Below are 26,420 nucleotides of genomic sequence, written 5' to 3'. Positions count from 1 at the left end.
ATATGCTGGCCCATTGCATCACATCTATAAATCTCGTCACTCTTTTTTTCCGTCATCACGTCACTTCCCCCTCCATGCCCCCTCCCCCTCCCCCCCCACTTCTGGCGCTGTTTCCCCCCGTTGGCTTGGGTCTTCACTTCTGTGACGGTTGTGGTGGTTTGTGTACGACACCCCATGTGAACCCTCCCTGGTTAGGAGAGCTGCTCTCCCGGCGCTCCACCGTACTGGTGACCCAGCTGCCGCTGCTGACCACCACCCACATCACCAACTTCGAGTCCAAACAGGTCCGTATGTATGGATACATACATACATACATGCGTAGAGTGTTGGCAGTCTGAGTCGGGGTCGGGAGCACACAAGACTAACCGACTTGTGCTGTGTGCTCCCGACCCTTGCGCTGTGTTTCGGCTTCGGCCCCCGGCTCTCGCGGCCCACAGTGTAATCTAAGTCATACATACATACATGCATGCATGCATGCATGCATGCACGCTCACTCTTTCTCTCCCCCCTCTCGCACCCACCCAATCCAGGACGTGGTTGATGTCGTGATGGCCTCAGCACACCTGCCGCTACTGCTAGACGGAAACTGGTGAGCAGGGAGTAGTGCTGGAACCTGCACTGGGGTGGGGTGGGCTGGGGTGGGATGGGGGAAACGACCCGCGGCATCCCAAACGAGCGCTAGCGCTTACACTGTCACGTGTCGGTCACGTTCGGTACTGTCGTCTGCGACTGCAGTCAAATCAGGGTTATACATATACTGTTAGGGTTTTATATATGCTAAGATTATAGGGTTGATATATTATAGGGTTGATATATTATAGGGTTGGTATATAGATACAGATGTAGAGATATGCAGATATAGTTATAGTTATAGTTATAGTTATTGTTATAGTGTTATAGTTATAGTTATAGTTATGGTTATGGTTATGGTTATGGAGCCTTCAGGCTGCCATAGACTATGAGGGGAACAAAGATTCATTCATAAAGTTGAAGGCACTTACCGCTTCCAGGGGTCCTTTGATGACACTCATGGTGATGCTCGCGACACCCTGCCAGAAAGCCTGCTGCTGCTGGGGCCGCCCCTCCCCCCCCCACCGGCCCATGGGTGCAAGTCGTGGGGGGGGGAGGCCCCAGCAGCACACCTCACCAGCGGCTGCCCCCACGCTAGCGCTGGACAGCAAGAGGATCCCAAAATTACAATATGAACCCAGTAGTACCCAGAACCGCAGCGGCATTAGTGCCGCGGCCGAAATCTCCGTCCTCGAATTGCTTCATCTCGCTCCCACCGCTCCAAATCGTTTCTTCCCTCCCCAAAGGATCCGCGGGTGGTGGGTAGTGGAAGAATTAATGATAAGGCCCTGATGGCAGTGACACATGCGGTCCTCTAGGATAGATTGTGTTGTCTGCGATTTGTTGTCTGCATTGCCGGACAAAACAAGTTAAGATGTGATGCAGGGAGAAAGGTGGTATGGTGATTCCATGTTGTGTACGGCATGTACGGTATGCGTGCTGTCCCGACAGGTATGCAGTGTGCCGCCAGCGCCCAGTGATTGACGGGGGGTTCTGGTGGTGGTGGCATCGTTGCGACAAGCCGTACAGAGGGGTCTCTAGCGGCCGTACAGAGCCACTGCCGCCGCTGGCGCAGGAGCAGACCTCCGCCAGCGGCAGCGACGGCGGCGCAGTACTAGTCCCTGCGACCAATTGCTACAGCTTCAATTGCTACAGCCCCGACGGCCTCTCCGGCGGCAGAGCTCAGAACTACGATGCAACGTACTGCGCCGACGAGTCGTTGTACGGCAAGACCAGCGTTTCAGGGACGCAAGCAACCCATGCTCTCCCTGATGGACAGCAGCAGCGTCAACAGCTTGGCTGGGTTCAGTGGTACGGCATGAGCAGGCGGCAACCTGATGGCGTTTTCGCGGCCACGGCGGCGCGGCCCGGCGGCGTTCCAAAAGCGGCGGCGGCGGCGGCTGCTGCGGCCGCACCGCCGCCACCGTCTTTGGCGACGGCGGCGGCGCCAGGGCACGGGACGGACCTCTGTCGAGGTTTTGTACGGCAGCTCAATGTGTCCGCCGCGGCGGCGACAAGGTTGGTGGGAAAAACTGTTCTCATCCAGCCCTCGGACGACGATGCACTGGCGGCGGGCTGGCGGCGCTATCGCCGATGGCGTCCTGATGACCTGTCGGCGGCTTGGGAGATGATGCGTCATGGTGAGGTGTACGGCAGCGGAGCGCTGCTGCGGCGGTTGGAGGAAACGACCTGATGGCTGACTCTTACTGCTCTACTGCTTGGCTTGGCTTGGCTTGGCTTGGCTTGGCTTGGCTTGGAGGAAAGAGGAGTCGCGTGACGTGACCGAGCACTTTAACCGCGTGGCTTATGTTACAGATAATGTTAGAGAGCTGCTGTCCTACTAGAGGAACCAAACTAACCTACCGGACTGCCTAGCCTACCGAACGAAGTACAGCACAGTGCGAGGTGATATGTCAGGAAGGTGGTGAGGAAGGTGAAGAGGAGGATGCGCTAACTTGGAGCGGAGGGGGCAGCGGTGTATAGTGTTATTATGGTAGTGGGTGTGGGTGTGGGTGTGGGTGTGATAGTGGTGTGGAAGCAAGTGGAGGAAGATGGCGTGTTGCATGAAGGGTTTAGAAACAGGGAAAGGAAGACGAGACAAGTGAACAAGTCGTGTTGCGGAGTGATCCCTCCCTAAAACTGAATGTATGGCATGCGTGCGGTGGCACATGTGATGATCGCCGTACAAGGCAAGTAGAGGGCAAGGGAAAAAGAGCGGCATCTGTGATACCAGTGCAAAGGCTACGAGGGAGGCGAAGAGGGCTGTGCTCATTAGGCGGCTAGCGATAACGCGCCCGGGGTGTGAAAGGGTTCAGTTTGATAAATAAACCTGCTAGCCGGCTGTCTTCTCAGACCTTGCGACCTCCTCCAACCAAAACCCTGCCCGACTCGGCCTTTCCTTACATGATGTGATATGGTAGCGCAGCGCAATAGGATTCTGTCTGCCTCAACGCCGCCCTGCGGGGCTGAGCCCCACCGCCTTCCAGTCATCAGATAAAGACAGACATACAGGCACGCAGCCTTGCGCGGCGCGCCTCCCAGACCCCAACGAGCGGTGTCATTCACATCGCCAACAAACGCGAGTGCGTGGTAGGAGCGAATAAACGCGAAATGCGTGGTGGGAGCAAATAATGTAGCATCACATAATGAAACTTTATCTTGTACCGATGCCACTAACAGAAATCGCTGGATAATTGGCACGGGCTCCTCCGATTCGTACATTGCAAGCCTGGCCGCTCGTGGTTATGACGGTAGGACGGCGATGGCGACGTTGAAAAAAGCCAACAGCGAGAGGCCGACGGTTAGAAGGTGATGGTGATAAGCCAATCGCAAGGGGGTAGTGGTGACAGCGAAAATGCGACAGCAAGGATTTCCGACAGCAGTACAGCTGCAAAGGCGCATCAAGTTTGCATCACTTTACGCGAGACAGAAAGAACATCGATACCACCTGCTTCACGTGAATGAAAACACACAAACAGACATGCACGCATTACCCAACACACATACATGCACACTACGGAACACACAAACTCAGAAAAAGCAAATCCTTTCCTTTCTGTACGGTAATCCGGGAAACTAGGAACACCCACAGAACGTAATAAACAGTAATACTAAATTTTAGCCGCATCGTGTCAGGCCATGCCCCGTAATTGCATCAAGCCAGGCCATGCCCCGTAATTGCATCAAGCCAGGCCATGCCCCGTAATTGCATCAAGCCAGGCCATGCCCCGTAATTGCATCAAGCCAGGCCATGCCCCGTAATTGCATCAAGCCAGGCCATGCCCCGTAATTGCATCAAGCCAGGCCATGCCCCGTAATTGCATCAAGCCAGGCCATGCCCCGTAATTGCATCAAGCCAGGCCATGCCCCGTAATTGCATCAAGCCAGGCCATGCCCCGTAATTGCATCAAGCCAGGCCATGCCCCGTAATTGCATCAAGCCAGGCCATGCCCCGTAATTGCATCAAGCCAGGCCATGCCCCGTAATTGCATCAAGCCAGGCCATGCCCCGTAATTGCATCAAGCCAGGCCATGCCCCGTAATTGCATCAAGCCAGGCCATGCCCCGTAATTGCATCAAGCCAGGCCATGTCCCCCAACCGCATCAAGCCAGGCGAACCTCCGATGATAGCGCCTGCAGACTTGCGGAGTGGAGACCACCCTGCAGCGGCGCACAGGATAGGAAAGAGCGTTGAGGGCAGCCGTAGCCTTTCATAGCTAGCTTCAAGTATCATTTGCTCCAAAACAATGAAAATAATGATAACCTGCCCCCACCTCATCCTACCCGGCCGCCTGCCAAACATGATATTGCTCTGCTGTGGGGTGTGTGTCCGTCCGTATGTGCATGTCGCCTGGGCCATGTCGGCGCGGCATTGCTTTCCTTAGGTCGTATGCGATCCGTAACCGACCTTCTTTATCCCATGTTTTCTCTTGGCGCGCCTTCCTCGGCCTTGGCTTGGTGAGGGGTATTGCCCTCAGGATGCGGCGGCCATCAGAGGAAATTACCTCTTGTAAGTGTACGGCATTACGGCTTCCCCCTCGTGGGCCATCGATGTACCCCATGCTGTACTGTACATATCTGCCGTACTGTGTCGTACTGTAGAGGTGTAATTTCGCGCTTGATATGCTACGACACGGTAGTAAACACATCGCATGCTGACGTGGCCACACACACGCCCTCCCCGCTCGTTTCTCATTGTCTGTGTCCGCATGAACTGGTCATGCAATCAACGTGAGGAGACACCGTGGTCCTACCGCTGCTGCGGCTGCGGCTGCTACTAGTATTGCCAAGAGTGAGTACCTCCAAGAGCTGCTATGACTGGCACTTGCCAGTTCGGCAAATCTCTTGCAAATGTGTGTACGGCAAGCCTGGTCGTGTTGGCAAAGGAAGGGTCGCACTAGGAGGTGCGGGTGCGGTGAAGTCGAAGCAAGTGCGGCGGCGTGGTCGTGGAACTGCTGGCGGTGGATGACGTGGTGGGCATGGTTAGGGTGGTCGGTATTTTCGATCCGGCCCCTGGGGGCTATTTCCAGGTCGGTTACACCCCCGCGCTGATTGCTTTGTAACTTAACTAAACTATCTGTAACTTAACTAAACTATCTGCCGCGCGCTGAATGCAAGCACTGAAAAGTACTTGGAAATTTGCTTGGCTGGCCATGATTAACTGGGCGGATGGCGGCGTCGCTTGGAAGTGTGCAGTGCGACTGGAGTTGACGGGGGAGGGGGTTGCAGAGGGACGCGAGGAAAGCAGCAGCCGCCAGCAGCCTATGCCGCGGAATTTTGTTAGGCGCGCGCACAGAATTGCGGTCGATGAGAAGGTAGGTATCTTGCAGTTGACATGGACGTGATCAAGGAAAATCAGAGGACGCGGAGGACAGCCGATCCTAGGATTTGAGCGCAACGGAATTCATTTCCCGGGAAGTTTTCCTGAAAGCCTGGCTCGTCCTTGCCCATCGTCGTACAAATCTTCCGTATCAGCAGTTATCAGAGCTTTTGTCTAATAGCGACGGCTGTAAGCATAGGAGTCAGGTAAGTGTGGTGGTGCCTTTGTGCTGTAACAGAGCAGAGATTATGAAGGCGAGGGGGAAGGGCGGAGGTGCAGCCATGAATGTAGCAACAGCTGGCAGCGGAATACCGCGCGTAATGAGATGATGTGGGGAGCAGCCCGCTCATCCGTTGTATGATTTTCGGCTAAAGGATTGCTGACGTTGCTGGCTTGTTGGGTCTAGGGACTTTGGATGAGCGGTTTGCCACTTGTCACGAGCCACGAGGCAGACAGCCACGAGGCAGGCTGTCCCTGGTTCGTGGGAACAAGTCGCACAAGGCCGCCGTAGGGCTTCCACCTAGAATGTGCAAATCTCATTAAAGGTTCCATGGTCACAACTTGTGCTGGTGCCATTGGCACTGCGTGCATCGGAGCACCTGGGCACGGCAAGGTCACGCAATTTATCAAACAAGAAATGCGTATATGTTTATTCTTTACAAGGTTAAAATTGTGGCTGTGTTATAAGCGGAGGGCATGGCGGAAATTTCTTTTGGCTCGCCGCTCATCCGTACACGTTTCTAAGTTTTTACCAAACGTGCAAACTTTGCATACTATAATCAAATTGGATGTGAACATTAAATACCTCTAATTCCGCAACGTAGTACTCAATTATCCAAACGTTTTTTTGCAGCAGCGTCGTCTATACCTGCAACGCCGCATCTTGCATAGGGATTTTGTACAAAAATGACTCAGGACGTATCCCTAGACAGCGCGATGCGTCGTCTTAAGCAACACGTCTTCAAGAATCGCATCCGTGTGAAAGAGTTTCTGATGGACTTCGACAAACTAAACTCCGGTTATGTATTTCCAAATCACTTCCTCAGCGCGCTGAGGTGAGTAATACAACTAGGAGCTTGGCTATGCACATGGTAATCCGCTTCCAACACTTTCACATTCTCGGCCTTGGGGTTGTGCAACCGATTTCTTGGAATGCACCCAGTTTCGGACAGATTAATTCATTCCATATAAGAAAGATAAACTCAATCATTTTGGGTTGACCCACACCGCAGCATGGCTGGCATCGACCGGTACCTCAGCGCGAAGGAGATTGAGCTTATCTGTGAACATTACAAAGTGCAACGGGATGCCACTCTGGTCATGGTGGACACGCGGTCCTTCATCCACGACGTCGAGCTCGTGTTCACGATACCGGTGAGCTCCCTCCCTCCGCCTCCCCCTCTCCTTTCCCCCTCCCCTTCGATCCCCTCCTCTCCAACCTTCTCTTTACTCCGTGGAAAAGAGCTCACCCTACTACCATTCTCGCTACCTTCCTGGCCTTCCCTGACCCCTTTTCCCACCTTCGTCCCCCTGCGCCCCTCCAAACCACGCGCCCGCCCTTACAGTACTTGGAGAAGGACCCCCTCACCAACGTTCCCCCCGAGCCCTCCGAGCTCCTGGACCGCACCCGCTACCTCAAGTCCTCGCGCATCCTGCCCAACCCAGATGACGAGGCCAAGGTCATGGCGCTGCTGGACCGCCTCAGCGAGACCACGCTCAAGAGGGGACAGCCTGTCAAGGTGGGCGTCACAGAGCGGGGGGGGGGGGGAGAAAATGGGGGGCCCCAGCGAAGGGGGGAGGGACGGAAGCGGGAGGGGGAGATGGGAAATTGTAGAATGGAAAATCGGGGGGGGGGGTTGGGGGGATAAGATTGAAGGAGAGAAGGACAGAGAGGAGGAGGAAGTGTCCAAGGAGAAAGCAACGCGACATATTGTGCTGGTCAGACTTGAGCGTGAAGAATGGCAAGTTATATAAGGGTAAGCCCGGCCGCAGAGGGATGTGATGGTTGTCAGGTGTGATGGCTGTGAAGTCAGGTTCATCGCGTCAGGCGTCAGGCAAGGTGAGGTTGACCGGCATGCAGCCTGCTGGCGTCTAGGGGTGAATGGGCGAGAGCAGGAAGCCGCACGTGCTGTGTGGTGGTGGTGGTGTAGCGCACATCTGGTGGTCATGTTGGGGCTTGCTGGAAACTGTAACGACGCAAATGCCAATCTGAGCATCCCGGGTTACGCCTTTGCTGTGTTACAAAAACGTTGGGATTCGGTGTTTTGTCTTTCCTTTGTCCCCCGGGGGACATCTTTATCCTTTCTTGGATCAATCCCGGATCCCGGTCCGCTACACCCTTTCTCAGGCGTTCTTTGACGACGCTGCCCAAGACGACCACTCAGCTAAGCTGTTTGGCCACGTGACAGTGCCGCAATTCCGGCAGGTACGCCAGGTCGCCGATATCCATCGAATACTTAGATATACACACGAAGCGGGCCCAGGGAAACTGGACCATGGGATTACTGGCTACACGCCCTAGGAGTTCAGAAGGATCGTGCGTGAGAAGGGTGCTGGGGGCGCTGCTGGTTGCGGAAAGGGCGAGTCAGTGCCAAGGGGGGGGAGGGGGGCGACCGGGGTGGGCGGGAGGGGAGCGAGGGGAGCGAGGGGTCGGCGAGGTGCCGTACGTCTGTCGTAGTACTGTGCCGTGCCGTGCCGTGCCGGTGGGATTGGGTGCAGGCGGGTGAGGGCAGCAGTAGTCGAACACCTTCGGGGGTCCTCCGGCGGCAGGTGACGGCTGTGGGTTTCGGTTCTCCACGGATGGGGTTGGGGGGAAGAGCTGAAGGCGGAAATGGGGTTGTAAGAAGAACCCCAGTTTGACTCCCGGCGTCGGTGTTCGGGCCACACGTGATACCCGGGAAACCCTACAATAATGCAATCTGGGGAAATGTCGATGTGCAGCGTCTGGAGACTATCTCGGCTGAACCCCATCCGCACTGCAGCACGGGGTCGGAGCGGGGTCGTCCTCTCCAGATGCTGCACATCGAGATTTCCTTCCATTGTATTATTGTGTAGGGGTGTACGGCAGTAAGGACTTGTACGACCTTGACCTGGAACAACCACCCTTATGACCTACAATCCCTGGTTGGGCCACTTCCAACCTCCCACCTTGGTGGCGGTGGCGGTGGTGGTGGTGGTGGCGGTGGTGGTGGTGATGGTGGGATACAGGAATATCTACCTGGAGCCCTCGGATCTACCTCCGGGCCCTCAGGGACTGTGCAGATTGGGACATGCAGATTGGGACAATCCATCAACACGTCTTTTTCAGCCGTTTAGCTGCAGCCTCCAAATCCTTAAGCCTTCCTCTTTTCTTCCGGTCTAGTTCCACACCTGCACCTGCACCTGCACCGGCAATAGCCCCCCTCCCCGCTCCCCCTCTTTCCGTAGGTCCTGACCACCAAGTTGGACTGGGTGGTTTCGGACCCCGAGGTTATGCTGCTGGTGGCCAAGTTCCGGCACGAGGACAAACCCGAGTTCGTCAACTACATCGCCTTCAGCTGCACCGTGGATCCCCCGGACAGGTGAGTACGGAGTACGGAGTACGGAGTACGGACCTTGAGTTAAGTCTGCGGTACGCGGGGTCCCCAACCCCGAGGACGGACCCCGGGATAGCGTCCCCGGGCCGGGGGGGGTGTTGGGGTCCTTGGAATCAGCACCCCCGGGGTGGGGCCGGCGGTGCATGGCAAGGTAGAAGGATTTAACGGCTCTACCACAGCCCACAGCAAACAGCCCACAGCATATCTCTCTTGCGGCATGCGGCCGCGCGGCTCTCGCTTTCCTCTTTGCGTTTGTTAACGCACACACACGTGCGTGCCAGGGAGGGCGCAGCACAGCACAGTACTGTACGTAGAGCAAAACTGCAAACACCGCTGCAGGACCGTCAGGACGTTGATGGCGTTCGTAGTGGTGTGGGTGCGCGCTCTGGGCGATGAGTGGGCGGATAGGCTGTCCTGGTGGGAGGAAAAGCCTTATGCGGTGTGCTTCTGGGGAGACGCTGTGTGTGTTTGTGTGTGTACTGTTGGCGCAGTTTGCTGCTGCGACAAGACGGAGGAAACACAGATAGCAGGGATAGATTTTGTCACAGTATATGCACGGTGTGAAGTGGCTGTGTGCTTTTGTCGGCGCTGCATTGTTATTGCAGCGCCAGGGGGGCCGACAGACGATGTGGGTGTGCCTAGGTTGCCCGCGCCCCAACAGCGCAAACACGTGTACCTTGTTACGAGTGAGTATTAGTAAGACCACCAAGTGTGTGTGTATCGCTGTGTTGCATGTGGCATTTCCTCCCTCCGTCAGAGATTCTGCTGCTGCTGCTACTGCTGTTGTTGCTGCTGCTGCTACTGCTGTTGTTGCTGCTGCTGCTGCTGCTACTGCTGTTGTTGCTGCTATTGCTGCTGCTGCTGACCTTGTGCTGCCTGCCTCCCCCGTCGTGCAACCCCCTCCCGGGGGCTCTTTCGTGCGTTGTTCCGTTTCCGTTTCCGTTTTCGTTTCCGTTTAACCGTTTCCAACCGGAATTGGAGGATCGACAGGGAGTGGTGCTAAAGAGACCGATGCGTAAACCTCTGTATATCTCTCCGTCCACTTCCCTGACCCCTCCTCGGTCGCCCGGATTAATAAGTGCGAATTTAAGCACCGCGCCGTTACGGCGAAAGCAGCCAGTGCCAACCGCCGTGTTTCCTGCGAAGAGATTTCAACCGTGAAGAGCACCAACTCTCGGTCCAACAAACATGTCTCCAACAATCCCTGTCCAACAATCTCAACAACCCCAACTACCTTTGTCCAACGGCCAACCTATTCGGTGTGTGTGCTTGCGATGCATGGCCAGAAGGCGCCGGTGAAGGCAAGGCCACATCCATGTACGACACAGACACCTCCCGAACATACCACCACCGCTCTACACTCTAATACCTCTCCCCTGTTCTACCTCCCACCACCACCACCACCACCACCACCGCCTCTACCGCCACCCCTTTTCAAGGCTCCAACAACTCCCCCTGGCCCCCAACTACACTCACATTCCCCCACATAGACGGGCAAACATACATGTATACATGCGCACAGGCCCACATGCATACGGTGATGGATGGATGATGCTTTACGCAGGTACCTGCCTCCCCAGTAAATTGCCAGCGAGTGGGGGAGCGGGGCAGCAAGAGCGGGCCGAGGGCGGTGGATGGGGCCGCGGGGGTGTTGTGTTGGATTTGGCTCTTGGCGCCTGCAACCCGCACGCACCGTACCGCTCTGTACCGTACCGCCCTGTACCGTACCGCCCTGTACCCGTACCGCTCTATACCGCACCGCCCTGTACCGTACCGCCCTGTACCCGTACCGTACCGCCCAGCACCGCACCGTACCGCATCCTGTACCGCATCCAATCAACCTCTGTGTGCCGCATCACAATTCGGCAGTTACGGCGGCATGTCGGGGTGGGGATTGGGAAGGGTGGTGGTTTGGCATTGGTAATGGAATGGGTGATGGTGGGATATGAATTTAGGGGAAAGGGATCTGGAGGTAAGGTGCTCAAGGGCGGGGCAGGGAGTGGAAGTGGGGGATGTGCGGCGCATGCATGCGGTGGGGTAGCGGCTCGAGGCGCGTTAAATGAAGGAGTAATGGATGGATGGGGGAGTTGACGGAGGGCGGGCGGGTGTTTCGTATAAGGTGGGAGCAAGGGTGGGAGAGGAGGGAAAGGCCGGGACACGAGGGGAAGACGGGGGTGACAATCTGTTTCATGCGCGTCTGCAGTCATCAGCACCTGTATGGTTCATTTTCTGCATGTTTCCGTACCATGTCGGACAACCATGCACTCTCGTGACGCTCGTTACCAATCAAATCACCACACGCGATGGCATTCAGGGATCCGCAAATCGTCCAGAGTGTACAGCATCTACAGGTGCACGAGCATACGTACGGAAAAGTACTCGGACGTACAAGGCCCGTACACATACATGCTGATCGCTGGTTTGTGTCCGTACACATCCCCGGAGTAATCGAAAGGCGATGGGCTATACGGCGTACGGCGAACTGATGTGTGGACTGGCGGGCAGACCGCGTATGTGCCTGTATGTCGGTCTGGTTTTGGGTCTGATGGCCATTTGGGTCTGCAGATCTGGGCGGTGCTGCACGTGCATACAAAGCTGCTTGGCCAGGTGGTGGTGCCGCGTGCTTTCCGACAGGTCCGTCAGGTCGCCGGTATGGGAAGCATTGCAATATGGTGGCGCGGAAGTAAGCATGCATGCATGGAAGCGTGCAGGCGTGCAGGCGGTGGATGGGATGGTTCATGTTCGTGTTTGTGGGCCTGGGATATGGCCCGTGGTCGTGTGCTGTTGGGAGATTAAGGTATGTACGGGTACGGTTATGTACGAGCAGACCTGACATGACGCCATGGTGCATTTTGGAATGGCGGGGTGCTGGGATAATATGGAGGGTTATGGTGATGGTGGCGGTTTGCGGGGGGGAATTGATGCTTGGTCGCCCGTCGCCGGCCTTCGTCGAGTTATGGTGGCCGGAAAGAAGAAGGAGATGGAGAGCAGCGTGCAGCAGTGCGGCTGACTGGAAGTAAAGGAAATAGAGACCGGCGGCTGCTCAGTGCACCTGCTGCTGCTGCTGCTGCTGCTGCTGCTGCATGCATGTGCTTGCCTTCCGGTTGGCCATTTCCATAAATATTCATAATTTTGTGTATATGAAAAGCCCCATATCGCATCACGTGATAACCGGCACATGTCAGATCTCGTCTCATGTTGGGAATCGAAGGTAGTTAGAAACTAGCAGAAACCGGCAGCAAGCCACCAAATCCGCCTGTATACGTAGCTACTAGGCTGCTTGTGCTGGCCATGAGCTGCCATGGCCAGCTCTGCACGGGGTCATTCAGCATGTGGACCTCAGGCCTGGTGCATCTCTCTGGATGCCTTCCGCCTGATGGCTCTCGCTGGAGGAGGCAGGAGGTTGCGGTCATGCCGACTGGCTGTAGCTGCTGCTGTCCTCCGCCTGTGGTGCCAGGAGCCGTCTCCTGGTTCTCCGGGACAAAGCACCCAAGGCAGGTCAAATTGTAGCACTCGGCCTCGCACGCACACTAATTTAAAAATCGTATGCCTGGAGCCGCTGGTGTGCGAAATAACATGCTAGCTGGTTTTCCGTGCAGCAGGTAGATCCCTGGCGCTGCGCAAGTACTACAGTAAGTACTACCGTAAACTCAGATTCAGGTACAAACTTGGCGCCTTAGAGGTAGAGGTAGAGGTAGGGATGGAAGTGCTTTGTTTTAAACAAAGCACTGGATTCCTTTGACATTATTCATTAGGGTTGGCAAAAATACTATATTTATTTTCCCAAATAGTATAGTATAGTAAGAAATAGTACTATATATAGTAATATAGTACTATGATACTATTACTAGGCAGGTACACGCTCCCTGTAGAAGGGGGGTGTACGACCAACCGTTGTACCTGAAAATTACACCATTGGAAAGGTCTTCTTTTGTTCTTTCTAAATACCTACTTAGACATGAGAAAGCAGATCGCTGTGGTCATCCAGATCACTTTTTGTTAGTTCAGTGCCCGGTAGGTGGACCCCAAACCCCATGTCTCAAGGCGTGTTATGGCACATAAAGACATAATCACAGATAGAAGACCCAGTGTTGACAAGACAACACACGGACGCCATACTAGTGAAGTTCCTGCACTACAACGGCCCAGTACGTAACCCTCCAATTCAGCAAACTGCCGCAGCTCAATCTATCGTTGCCCGCCGCAGCAGAGCTGGTTCCACTCTGTTGCTGTTGCTGGCTGAGTGACGCTGCACGCTGTTTGATAGCCTTGCAAGCACCTTGCTTGATGTGGTGCGCGTTGGTAAAGGATGGGTTCACGGCGCTGAGCGGCTCATCGCAGAACAGGCAGACTAGCTTTGGTAGACCACCCCACCACTCCACATCGAAGTTGTCCCAAAGACTACCCGTCTTGGCGTTCTTCTTCTGGTTACGTAGCTTGTTAAAAAGCTCGTTCCGAGAACGGAGAACTTCAGGGGGGACGTCTGGACCAGGCTGCAAGCCTCTGATCGCCTTGTCATTCTTTATACTGGATTCCTTTGACATTATTCATCAATAACTACGTAGCACAGCTCGAAGACGCGGCTATAGCCCTTCAAAATACAGCTTGACTGCAGATCTCGACTTGGTCCAACTAGTACTGGACACTATCCAAACCCAAATCTAGTACTATCTAGTACTATTTTTACTATACTATTTTACTATGTACGAACGCGGTACGAGCGTCGTAAACTAGTACCAGTTTAGAGCCCTGCATAGTAAATAGTACTATGCATAGTACTATTATAGTATAGTACTCTTTTCTAGTATAGTACCCGTGCCAACCCTACGGTGGTAAACAAATTGTTTACCACCAGGTGGCGACATATATGGGCCTCTTCGTCAGTGCTGCTGTCGTGCCGCTGCATGCCTCGCTAGCATGGTTTACTTGCAAACTGGGCTACTGCATTCATGCACTCCTCGTCTCGATGTGCCAAGCAAGCGGCGACGGCTGTGATGCACCAATCTGCTTGGACAAGGAAAGGTTTTATGAGGTCTGGAGTGTACAGCATTGGCCTTGGCTTGCAAGGCCCCCCCATCAGGGTCATGAAAGCTGCTTACTCCTCAGCTGGCTCCCACCGCCAGGGTACCTGTAGTAGCTGTTACACAGTACGGCACACATAACAACTACAAATGCGCACGAATAGCTTGACCAGCATCTCGGGAGGCCTTTTCAGCGGTGGACAATGTGGGTGGACAATGGCCGCCGCGCTACCTAGCTACATCCTGGAACTAGAGTCCGCTGGTAGCCCACCATGGCCAAGAAAGCTCGGACCTCGAGTGGTTGTAGCCTGCCAGCAGCCACGAGTTGGAAGCGTTAGGTGGCGTTCGCACCATTCTCCTCCCCCATTGCATAACATCCACAGAGGACACGTCCCCCTACACGAGCCAATGCCCCTGCTGGATTTTTTTTTGGATTTTTGGATTTTTTTTTGGACATTTGCCGAGCTTATTCACCGTCAACATGAGGTTCACCATGCACAGCAAGTCAAACACCTGTTAGAACTGACAAGCATGGTCCTCCGGGCTGTTTGCAGTATCTGCTGTATAGTACAGCACACGCATCATATTTATTAATACGTGCTAAGGTGCATTACCGTGCAGCGCTGCCTGTCCGATGCAGCTTCGTCTGGCAAAGGGTCATCTAGGACAGGCCCCAGGACCTTGCGTGATGCGAACATGGCTGCAGTCCCCTTAAGGCCCACGGCCATGGATGTGGTGTGTTGCTGAGCAGTGGATATCTGGTGAAGGTGTTCCTCTTATAGGGGTCTCACCCATCATTGGAACTTGCCATTATCCTGACTTAAGGTACATGGTAGCGTAGAAGCGGGGTGTACCCCCGGTACTAGGGCTGTGCAGGTAGGTAGGTAGGTAGGTAAGGTAATAGGTAGGTAGGTAATGTTGGAGAGGTTGGCGTTTCTATCTGCCCCGAGGCTGTGTCACCCCGAGGCATGGGATCCCTAGGCAGTGTCATCCCAACTCACACACCGCTCGGACGTCCGCTCCGGGACCAACTACGCAACAACAAACACCGTAGTTTGCAACCCAAAATCGACAGCTGGACGGATAGGCACTATTTGCACCTTAACTCTCATAGCACCATACCGTACTGCTACGAATTCTTCGCGCCACACCTTTCGTTTTGGGCCACGAAGTGTGTCACAGTGGAAAAAGCTCTATGGGAAAAATTATTTGCTTGTCGCGAAACTGTCTGGCACGAATGTGTCGTACGCCGTGTACATGGTGTAGATAAGCCAGAACTTTATTTGTTATTTGTTTGTGTATCGGGGCGTTTGGTAAACCGCACCTGACTTTGGTGCCGCACCACCGGGCCTGTCTTCTGTTCTTCTGCGTAAACATATAGTAAACGATCTGTCCAGCAGTTTGGGAGCTTTGACGCTGTCGCTCCTTGTTGTGGCTTCCCTGGAGCCCCGCGAAATGTGTGTTCACGTAAACAAATATGTGCCATAAAAACTGACAGCCCTCGCGAATTGGTGTAACAAAACGAAAAATTCCAGCTACATTTTTGGGGTACCCACGAACGGTGTGGCGCGAAGAATTCGTAGCAGTACGGTAATAAAACACATCTTTCGGACTCCCCACAACCACGACCGAACCGGGTTAACGCGGTCCGTCTAGAAAACATCAATAACCTTTTTTGAATAGAAGGGAATTATAAAATCGGCCGCAACAGCACAATGGACCATGCCGTGGAATGTCGGCGGAGCGGCTATACCAATTTCCCTTCTTCGATGAACCTTTTGGAGAATTACGTTCAGTGACTGTAAGGGCCATTTTCCAGGGAAATGTATTCCGCTGAATTTCTGCAGAAATCCGATCGGACGTATTAGACATTATGATAGGACCGATAGGCGAGCGCATAGTAGCGACAATACAGCAGGAGCTGAAAGTCCTTATGTATTCGTGGGAGAACCTGCGGTGTGGCAAGCCCTCAACGATGATGGACAGGTTAACGTCTACATGCCGGAAGAGTGGATATCGCCCATTAAGAACCTAGCAGATGATTGCGGTCGAGTCAACTTAGCAGGTTTACACCTACGAGATTACCATATCAAGGATCTCGTAGTTGCTATAGTGGGAGCGTCAGCTCAGTACTTCCGATTGTCAGGACTACCTCCGGCATTTCCCCAGAAATGCCTCTCCTGGCTTTAGGCCAACGTTTACGGCCTTCAAATGGACAAAATGTGGGATATTGGATGCTGGTCTCACTACGGCCACGATGTGAGTTCGATGGGACCAGCCTACATTGCCAACTCGGACGAATTTTGTCTCAGTTGAAGAGAATGGCTGGCGGATTCGTTGGGGACGTCGCGAGTTGTGTCAATCTGTGCTGCTTGTGATTGCTGCGGGGGCTGTGTTTGTTGGCGTCGCAGTTGCTGCTGTTGGCTTGTTTGCTGGTTCGAACCACTTAATTCCGTGGGGGCTCTCCAGTAGCCACCGATTGTCTCCCTATAGCTCCATCACTTGATCCTCCTGCTTCACCCACAGTCGGCATCGCTAGACCAGGACGTGTTCGTGCTGCAATTACTTCCGCCACCGTAATGGGTGGTGAAAGATCCGGTACTAAACGGTGTCATCTTGAAGCTTAGATGGGTGGGGCAGAGCAGGGCTATGTGTATCGTAATACGCATGCTCTGCTCGCGACGTCCCCTATGAATCTGCCGGCCATCCTCTTCAACCGAGACAAAATTCGTCCGAGTTGGCAATGTAGGCAGGTCCCATCACACCCACATCGTGGCCGTAGTGAGACCAGCATCCAATATCCCCACTGCTTTCCATTTTGTCAAAGGCCATAAATGTTTGCCACAAGCCAGGAGAGGCATTTCTGGGGAGATGCCGGAGGTAATCCTGATAGTCGAAGTATTGAGCGGATGCTCCCACTGTATCAACTACGAGATTAAGGATCTCGTAGGTGTATGTCAGCTAACTTGATACGACCGCAATGGTCTGCTAAGTCCTTGACAGGCGATATCCACTCTTCCTGCATGTAGACGTTAATCTGCCCAACAACTCCATCATGGTTGAGGGCTTGCCACACAGCAGGTTCTCCCACAAATACATAAGGACTTTCAGCTCCTGCTGTATTGTCGGTACTATGCGCTCGCCTATCGGTCCTATCATAATGTCTAATACATCCTTTCGGATTTCTGCAGAAATCCAGCGCGAAAGCTTCCCTGGAAAATGGCCCTTATGGCCACTGACTCCAAAAGGTTGATCGAAGAAGGGAAATTGGTATAGCCGCCTCAGATCGCTCCGCCGACATTCCGGCGGCAGATGTTAGTGTAGTATTGTACCACCGAAAAGTAGGATGAAAGCCTGCGAAGCAATCGCAAGCGTTGTTTTTGTAATAGTTACACATAAATGTTGCCATAGAGTTAACAGGTTTGTACCTTTTATGCTGCTTAATCCGAGATACTATCTAGTAGCTCTGACGCTTTCAGGTGGCACTCTTCTTGGAGAACTGCCCAAGTCTGTGTGCAACTTCGAGACACGGCGCCCAAACAATTGTGTGTGTAAAAAACTATGACTGGATTCTGGAAGGTGTGCCCAAAAATAAATTCGACGCCCGCCATAACCCATTGCAATGACGGTATTACCGTATTTGGTTGTTCCAATTTTCATGGCAATCGGAACCGGGAAATAGGGGGGTCCTTGTGAAGCAGCTGCCCGCGTTTCCAAAGCATGTATGGTGTCGGATTGTAAGGTGCCCAAGTACGTTTGCGAGGAAGAGAATGTGGCCAGGCTGGAGAGGAAAGTGCAGTGGCATATTGGAATGTGAGATTAGCGTAAGCGAGTTACAGGGCGTTTGGCGCACGGGCGAATTTACGTGCATACCTTTCACCGTAGCATCAGTCCCCAGTTCACTTCTTGGAACGAACATCAGCATAGGTCCAAGCCCTTTCGCTTGGAGGGATATGCAAACAAACATCCTGATAGGGGTAAACTCGCACGCTACCGAGCATTCAACCGAGCACATGCATGCTTAGTTGAATGGTGAGATGCGACCCCCCCTTCATTTCGTGCTCGGCAAGCCTGCCACCGCGTACCGGATATGTTGGCGATGTTACAGAGACGCTGCACCTTGGTTTCTGTGCGCAATGCGTACGATGCTCGACCCGCCGACCAAAACTACACGTGCCCAACTGAAGACATTCCTGGTGGTTGTGCAGCAGCTCTTGAGGCTGTTGCTGGCTGAAATTCATCCTGAGCTGTTGCAACACGGCTAACGCGGGCACGTCCCTATGCACAACAAATAGCTGTTCCAAGCCAACAGCGGCGTCCATGTCACCGACAAGGCTCTAAACGTCTTATCTGTTCTTATGTTTAAATAAGTTTATGTATGTTATACTTTGCGCAACTTTGTAATTTGACTTTACTCTGAACAAGGTGCTGTATACGTTGCGCTACCAAAAACGCGACCGTTTGCTTGCACAAAAGTGTCGCTTCGCTCAACGCTTCCTCTTCCTGCGGCCTTGCCTGAGCCAAGCTTTGCAAGCTACGTTGTATGATTTTCGTTCTTTTAATTGCGGCACAGGAGCCACCCACATTTCCGGCCTGCATGCCGCGTGCGGCTGTGGCCAACATGCCCACCTGCGCAACGCGCTGGCGCACCTCGTCCTTTCTTCGCCAAAGAAATTATATACGCTTGTACAGGCGCATTTTGCGAATCCCACGCGCGCATCCGCGCGGCAAATTTCGCTCCTGGCTTTTTTGGACGATGTACGAACCGTTTATTCGGCAGAGTACGACCGCTCACATTTGTGCGAGGGGCTGCTTAAAGAGGGGGGTCCTTGTGAAGCAGCTGCCCGCGTTTCCAAAGCCCGTATGGTGTTGGATTGTAAGGTGCCCAAGTACTTTTGCGCGGAATAGATTGTGGCCAGGCTGGAGAGTAAAGCAGTGCAGTGGCATATTGGAATGTGAGATTAGCGTAAGCGAGTTACAGGGCGTTTGGCGCACGGGCAAATTTACGTGCATACCTTTCACCGTAGCATCAGTCCTCAGTTCACTTTTTGGAACGAACATCAGCATAGGTCCAAGCCCTCTCGCTTGGCGGGATATGCAAACAAACATCCTGATAGGGGTAAACTCGCACGCTACCGAGCATTCAACCGAGCACATGCATGCTTAGTTGAATGGTGAGATGCCCCCCCCCCTTCATTTCGTGCTCGGCAAGCCTGCCACCGCGTACCGGATATGTTAGCGATGTTACAGAGACGCTGCACCTTGGTTTCTGTGCGCAATGCGTACGCTGCTCGACCCCGCCGACCAAAACTACACGTGCCCAACTGAAGACATTCCCGGTGGTTGTGCAGCAGCTCTTGAGGCTGTTGCTGGCTGAAATCCATCCTGAGCTGTTGCAACACGGCTAATGCGGGCACGTCCCCATGCACAGCAAATAGCTGTTCCAAGCCAACAGTGGTGTCCATGTCACCGACAAGGCTCTAAACATCTTATCTGTTCTTATGTTTAATTAAGTTTATGTATGTTATACTTTGCGCAACTTTGTAATTTGACTTTACTCTGAACAAGGTGCTGTATGCGTTGCACTACCAAAAACGCGACCGTTTGCTTGCACACAACTGCCTCTTGAGTTTAGTCGGAACCATGTGCATTATGCGCTGCGCTACCGAAAGCAGGCGCCTTATGGCTTGCACACAACTTCTTCTTCGCCGAACGCTTCATCTTCCCGCGGCAGTTTCACGAGCCCAGTTTTGCAAGCTACGACGTAGGCTTTAGGTGCTTTCAGTTACTGCAAAGCAGCCACGCAATAGTCCAGCCTGCATGCCGCGTGCGACTATGGCCAACAAGACCACCTGCGCAATGCGCTGGCGCACCTCCAAGAAATTTATATACACTTGTACAGGCGCATTTTGTGAATCGCACGCGCGCATCTGCGCGGCAAAATTCGCTCCTGATTTTTAGGACGATGTACGAACACTTTATTCGCGAAGTACGACCGGACACATTTGTGCGAGAGGCTGCTTAAAATAGGGGGGTCCTTGTGAAGCAGCTGCCCGCGTTTCCAAAGCACGTATGGTGTTGGATTGTAAGGTGCCCAAGTACGTTTGCGAGGAAGAGAATGTGGCCAGGCTGGAGAGGAAAGTGCAGTGGCATATTGGAATGTGAGATTAGCGTAAGCGAGTTACAGGGCGTTTTATTTCACGGGCGAATTTACGTGCAAATCTTTCACCATAGCATCAGTCCTCAGTTTACTTCTTGGAACGAACATCAGCATAGGTGCAAGCCCTCTCGCTTGGAGGGATATGCAAACAAACATCCTGATAGGGGTAAACTCGCACGCTACCGAGCATTCAACGGAGCACATGCATGCTTAGTCGAATGGTGAGATGCGACCCCCCCTTCATTTCGTGCTCGGCAAGCCTGCCACCGCGTACCGGATATGTTGGCGATGTTACAGAACTCTGCACCTTGGTTTCTGTGCGCATTGCGTACGTTGCTCGACCCCGCCGACCAAAACTACACGTGCCCAACTGAAGACATTCCCGGTGGTTGTGCAGCAGCTCTTGAGGCTGTTGCTGGCTGAAATCCATCCTGAGCTGTTGCAACACGGCTAACGCGGGCACGTCCCTATGCACAGCAAATAGCTGTTCCAAGCCAACGGCGGCGTCCATGTCACCGACAAGGCTCTAAACGTCTTATCTGTTCTTATGTTTAATTAAGTTTATGTATGTTATACTTTGCGCAACTTTGTAATTTGACTTTACTCTGAACAAGGTGCTGCATACAATTGCCTCTTCGCCAGCGCTTCATCTTCCGCGGCAGTTTCACGAGCCCAGAGTTGCAAGCTACGACGTTGGCTTTCGGTGCTTTTAGTTACTGCAAAGCAGCCACGCAATAGTCCAGCCTGCATGCCGCGTGCGGCTTTGGCCAACATGCCCACCTGCGCAACGCGCTGGCGCGCCTGGTCCTTTCCGCCAAGAAATTTTATATACACTTGTACAGGCGCATTTTGCGAATCGCACGCGCGCATCTGCGCGGCAAAATTCGCTCCTGACTTTTGGGACGAGATGTACGGATTCTCTATTCGCGAAGTACGACCGGACACATTTGTGCGAGGGGCTGCTTAAAAACAGATAAGTAAGAGCGGCACAGTGCAACTCTTTGGAGGCCCCGTGCATTGGCCGAAGTAAATGTACAAACAAGCACCTTGTGTATTTCATAGAGAAATGAAAGCAAATTTGTTGGCCTGCTGGTGGCAAGTCGGATTGCCCATGCCGGCAAATGGTAACACAAGCTGGGTGTTCGAGTTATCATACGCCGCCATCTCAGAATTCCATAATGAGATACGCGGCAGCTTTCGGGATGAAATTTAGCGCGAGAGGCGTTGATGTGACTTTTGAGGTCGGTGAATGGAGGCAGCTAAACTTGTTTGTGCTCATACGATTTTTGTTGGCTACAGGCGAGATACCTTGCGATAGAGAATGCTACATAGTACCTATAACGCGTTTCAGCCGGGCGAGATATTATGTTTGGTCCGTTACACACACACGCACACACACACACACACACACACACACACACACACACACACACACACACACACACACACACACACACACACACACACACACACACACACACACACACACACACACACATACACACACACACACACACACGGACATGGGCAATCCTACAGGTCGGGGGCCCCCTGGGCGCTTCGCGCTGGGGCCCCGCCCAAAAAGGCTGTCAAAGCTGCCACAGGGCTTAAAAGAAGGTGGTGAAATCGGTCGTGAAGAGGCAGCTGAGGCAAGGTATGGCCGCGGTGCAGCAGGTGGCAGCCAATGGGGTGGCACACAGGGGCCCATGCTACAGCTGCAGTAACTTGGGCCATTTCGTGAAGGAGTGCACGGACCCGCCAAAGCAAGCCAAGCATGCGGCAACGCAGTAATAATGGGCGATTGTGCTGCAGCGCTTTGGGGTTGGTTGGGAGGGTTGGCACCAGCCTGTTGCCCTGGCCTGTAAGGGTGGAGGGGTACGAGGGGTACGAGGGGTACGAGGGGTACGAGCCCCAAGAGTGTCCTGAAGCGACAGCCTGCTGCCGGAGCCCCACAGCAGTTCACGGGGTATGAGCCCCGGGAGGAGGTTTGTTCAGCATGGGCGCCGGCCCACCGCTGTCTCGTGGCTCGACGGAATGTTGACTTCGGCAAGTCCTGCCAGCCATTTCATGTTGGGCATGAGGGGGATCTGACACTCCCCTCTCGATTATTGCAGTTTCGGGGTAGCTGGCCTCCACCCCGCCTACCTACCGAAGGAAGACTTATTTCAATTGCTTATAACGTTTGATGATTTCTCACGGAAACTCGCACATTTTACAGCATACTAATCAGAATCTAATCCTCGTGAACCTCGCATACAGGCATGTACAGTGGTCACTTATCCTGAATCGTTATTCCTCCTAACCTTTCCTAATCCACGGGATGTTTCCATATGCCACGGATTAACCCCTAAACCCTCTAAGTTCTAATCTAAGTTCAAACACCCCCTAATAAACCAGGGCACAATCTATAGACCATTAAGTGTTTACAGACCAATGTGTGCACTTCAGCGAACTATGTATGCGTAGTGACAATTATCTCAACAGCAGCGGCTGCCAAAACCAAGTGAACTTGCTAGTTTCACCAAGCGTGTATTCCATCTCTGTGTGCACATAATTCGTTATATGGCAACTAATAAGCGCGCATGGTGGGCCGTCGATATTATCGAGTTCTGTTCCCGAGGCGTATCGAGTCCTGTTCCAACCTGTTCCAACTATGCATGTAAGTGTCTGAGTGTTGATTTCTCTCACTCCAATATACACAGCTAACCAATCAGCTTAAGTGTAGCAGCCGGTACACAGTTCGGCGCTATAAATACGCGCAGAGCGCGACCGCCAGCAACTCGAGAGACCTTTTCAGCGGTCAGCTGTTACATTTGGTATCGAGACCTCGTGAAATTTACGATCCTGAAGTCGTCGGTTCAACCCCCATCGATCACGTTCGAGTGGTAATTCGGGTGTGGCGACTCAGTGAGCTAATTTCGCACTAAAAACTATAAAGTAGCTGAATCGACTGGACTGTCTCTGTGCCTGAAAAACCTGAAGGCTAGGCGCATGAAGGGAACCATGACGTGACGTGGGCTTGGGCACCCCACTGCCCAAGGGTAGGCGAAGGTAGGCACAGGCTGGTGGTATACGAGGCTCTAAAGGCCCGGGACGGAACCCTCCAAAGGGGGGGGAATGTAGCAGCCGGTACACAGTTCAGCGCTATAAATACGTGCAGAGCGCGACCGCCAGCAACTCGAGAGACCTTTTCAGCGGTCAGCTGCTACATTAAGCTTATGCTGCAAGCTCAGTTGATCACTCTACTAATATTGCTATTCCTATCTATTACAGTACTGTTAATCACCATGCAAACAAGTCACAAGCAAACACACACCATCACCTACACAGCCAATGAGATCAGCATCAGCAATTGCAAACCACCCATTCCCACATATGCACCCTGCTACACGACACGGCTGGTATCACCTGCGCATGCATGCATGACTTGTGATTGCTTGCATCAGGGGTTGCCTTTCAGATACATATCTGCACATACCTTGCTTCTATTCTTCAGCCAGACATCCATGCGGGTTTTTAGCCTTTGCATGCGTACATATGTATGTTTGATGGATGAAGCGTGTGTGCATGCGTACATATGCATGTAGCACATAGTCTTTTGTAAATTCCAATTTATGAATTGCCATTTGACGCCTGCTAGCTCACACTGCAGCGGCCAACAATTTCACGAACCCTCCTTCTATACAAGTAGCGAGCTTGAAAGCTTTTTCGTAGTGACCCGTGCGAAGGGCCTTCTTTGTTGACACTTGATAATTCCTAAGCCGTCTACCCCGCCAGGACCTAGGTCGTCTTACAGGTTAACCTAGAAGACTGCAGTGGATCAAGCATCATTGCCGTGTGGCTGGTGCGGGTCGCCCACATGCGGTACAGCAGCAAGGATGCAGCAGCAGGGCCACAATTTCAAATCAGTGCTCAATAATTCAAGCCAAGCGAGCCGCTTTTGTTATGTTCCCTTGCAGACACATGGACATGTATACATAAGTGCCTAACCTACGTAGGTTAGGCACTTATGCATAATTATGGTTATCATCAGATGACGGCTGTCAGGCCCACTGCTGCCAGGAAGGGTAGGTCCGCCACCGCCATCACTGCAGCACTGTTGAATTCCAAAGAGACCCCCACCAGAAATCTGCTGAGGAAGTCTGCGGAGCTAAGTCCTGCCCGTGACGCCGCCAGCGAAGCGCTGACTGTGATATTGGTCATGCCGGGGCAGGCGTAGGTCGGTTGGGCATCGTTGGAGGCATCGAAAAATGAGACAGCCATAACCTGTAGCAACGAGTAGGTTGAATGCATGTGGGTGGATCGAAGGTTGTGAAGGTCATACATTCCCTACGAACGCGGAGGGGGGTTAAGAACGTTCTTAAGTCGTTCTTAGCCCAGCCAAATTGATAAAATTGAATAATCATTAGAACGTTCTTACACTGTTCTAAGAACGTTCTAAGAACGTTCATATGACCTCCGTTTATCTTAAAACCGTTCTTTCAAATTCTTTAGCATTCTTCGGGCCCAGCAGTCTTATGCATTCTCTTCCATTCTTTGGGGTGTTCTTATACGTTCTTAGGCCAACTTATTGATTCTTTGTCTAAAGCATACTTAGCTGCTCTTTGGACGGTTTTAACCGTTCTTACCATAGGTTCGCTAAGTATGGCACTCATTCTTAAGTCATATTCTCAGGAAATTCTTTTTGCTGCTTCATTCTTAAGCCTTAAAAATGTGGGATTCTTAAGGGGTGGTCATGACGAAAATGCCATTCAGTTACGTGTATCGACCTCTGCTTTCTCACCTGTAATTTTACTTGTAAGCACCCTTTTCTGAGGTTGCCGCAGATATCTCAGGAATTCTTAAATTCAAATTCTCATTTCAGGGGGTGTTATGCTGGACTCGAACCTTAGACTACGAAACTTTTGAATTAATCTTTCGAACCTAAACCTATGCTTTAAGACACGACACCTCAAGATGCTGAGAGCTGTCGCAAGACGCATAAGTACTCTATCTATGCTAAAACGTGTGCGTATACTGTGAGCTGCGCCAAATGCCGTACACGAACATATGTGCGTGTACGACAAACAACTCAACACCTGTTCAGCAAGTCAGCTATCAGCCCTGGCCCCTGTACAAAAACCTGGCGTGCAGCCTGACATGGCCACATACCTGCTGCAGCCCACTGCCCAACACCATCCCTGGCTGCTGCAGCTGCATGAAAAACAAGAGGCGCCCCGAGGCCACTGCCATGTTTAGCTGAATCCAAATGGAAGCATCCTTACTTGCCATGGAGAGGCTGGCAGACTCATGTGTTTTCTACAAGCCCCCACAAGAAGAGTTTGAGGCTACTGAAACTGTAGCAGTCGCTCACCTGGACGCGGATGACTGGCTTTGCAGAAGCGTGGAATTTAGAGTCCTCGCTGAGGAGGAAGAAGTCCAACCCAGCGACAAGCAGTAGCATACATAGACCCGTACGAAACAATCTGAGACGGCGGCAGCGGAGTCTTGAACTCTGAATACCAAGTAGTCGTGATGCTTAAGTGCCTCACCATAGCACCCCGCCCAGGTAGCTTACCTCTCGGCCTACTTGCCGGAGATTCCCTACTACGTTCTTGCCGTGCTAGGATACTGTCGGTGTATCCTCCGGTGGCAGGGTGGTACAGGGGGTTACCCTCTGGTGGCAAGGTGATACAGGAGGGTATCCTCCGGTGGCAAGGTGGTACAGGAGGGTATCCTCCGGTGGCAAGGTGGTACAGGAGGGTATCCTCCGGTGGCAGGCTGGTACAGGAGGGTACCCTCCGGTGGCAAGGTGGTACAGGAGGGTACCCTCCGGTGGCAAGGTGGTACAGGAGGGTATCCTCCAGTGGCAGGTTGGTACAGGAGGGTATCCTCCGGTGGCAAGGTGGTACAGGAGGGTACCCTCCGGTGGCAAGGTGGTACAGGAGGGTATCCTCCGGTGGCAGGCTGGTACAGGAGGGTACCCTCCGGTGGCAGGCTGGTACAGGAGGGTACCCTCCGGTAGCAAGGTGGTACAGGAGGGTATCCTCCGGTGGCAGGCTGGTACAGGAGGGTATCCTCCGGTGGCTAGGTGGTACAGGAGGGTACCCTCCGGTGGCAGGGTGGTACAGGAGGGTATCCTCCGGTGCTACCCCTTTGACACCGAAGGTTCTCCCCAAAGGGGAGGAAGCTTATCCCTTACAGTGTACCTCCCATGTCCCTTGGGTGTCCCTTGGGTGTCCCTTCCACATGTCCTTTGGTGTCCCTTTGGTGTCTCTTCCATGTCCCTTTGGTGTC

The 26,420-nt window shown here is 53.1% G+C and overlaps 3 protein-coding genes across 3 annotated transcripts in view; 2 read left to right on the top strand and 1 right to left on the bottom strand.

The window, feature by feature from the left end:
* The window catches only part of VOLCADRAFT_93285 (uncharacterized protein), a gene marked incomplete at both ends in the record, with an annotated part of 6,512 nt that extends 4,249 nt beyond the window's left edge, over positions 1-2,263 (top strand). The window contains 3 exons of the mRNA XM_002952560.1: positions 196-284; positions 531-589; positions 1,522-2,263. Coding sequence (XP_002952606.1) covers positions 196-284; positions 531-589; positions 1,522-2,263 — 890 coding nt within the window. The remainder of the gene's footprint in view (positions 1-195; positions 285-530; positions 590-1,521) is intronic.
* Positions 2,264-6,294: 4,031 nt separating this feature from the next.
* Positions 6,295-12,473, top strand: VOLCADRAFT_93284 (uncharacterized protein; the record flags this gene model as incomplete). Its single annotated transcript, XM_002952559.1, has 9 exons — positions 6,295-6,443; positions 6,621-6,762; positions 6,954-7,127; positions 7,736-7,813; positions 8,815-8,948; positions 9,303-9,380; positions 10,766-10,935; positions 11,529-11,597; positions 12,421-12,473. The coding sequence occupies 9 exons, from the start codon at positions 6,295-6,297 to the stop codon at positions 12,471-12,473; spliced, it is 1,047 nt and encodes a 348-aa protein (XP_002952605.1).
* Positions 12,474-25,793: 13,320 nt separating this feature from the next.
* Positions 25,794-26,156, bottom strand: VOLCADRAFT_62591 (uncharacterized protein; the record flags this gene model as incomplete). The annotated part of the gene is made up of 1 exon (XM_002952489.1): positions 25,794-26,156. A coding segment is annotated over one exon (363 nt), but the record flags the coding sequence as incomplete, so codon positions are not given.
* Between the last annotated feature and the right edge of the window lie 264 nt (positions 26,157-26,420).

Source organism: Volvox carteri (assembly GCF_000143455.1).
Source record: "Volvox carteri f. nagariensis unplaced genomic scaffold VOLCAscaffold_30, whole genome shotgun sequence".
Classification (NCBI taxonomy): domain Eukaryota; kingdom Viridiplantae; phylum Chlorophyta; class Chlorophyceae; order Chlamydomonadales; family Volvocaceae; genus Volvox; species Volvox carteri.
The sequence above is the reverse complement of the archived record's forward strand: the minus strand, read 5'-3'. Positions and strand labels throughout refer to the sequence as shown.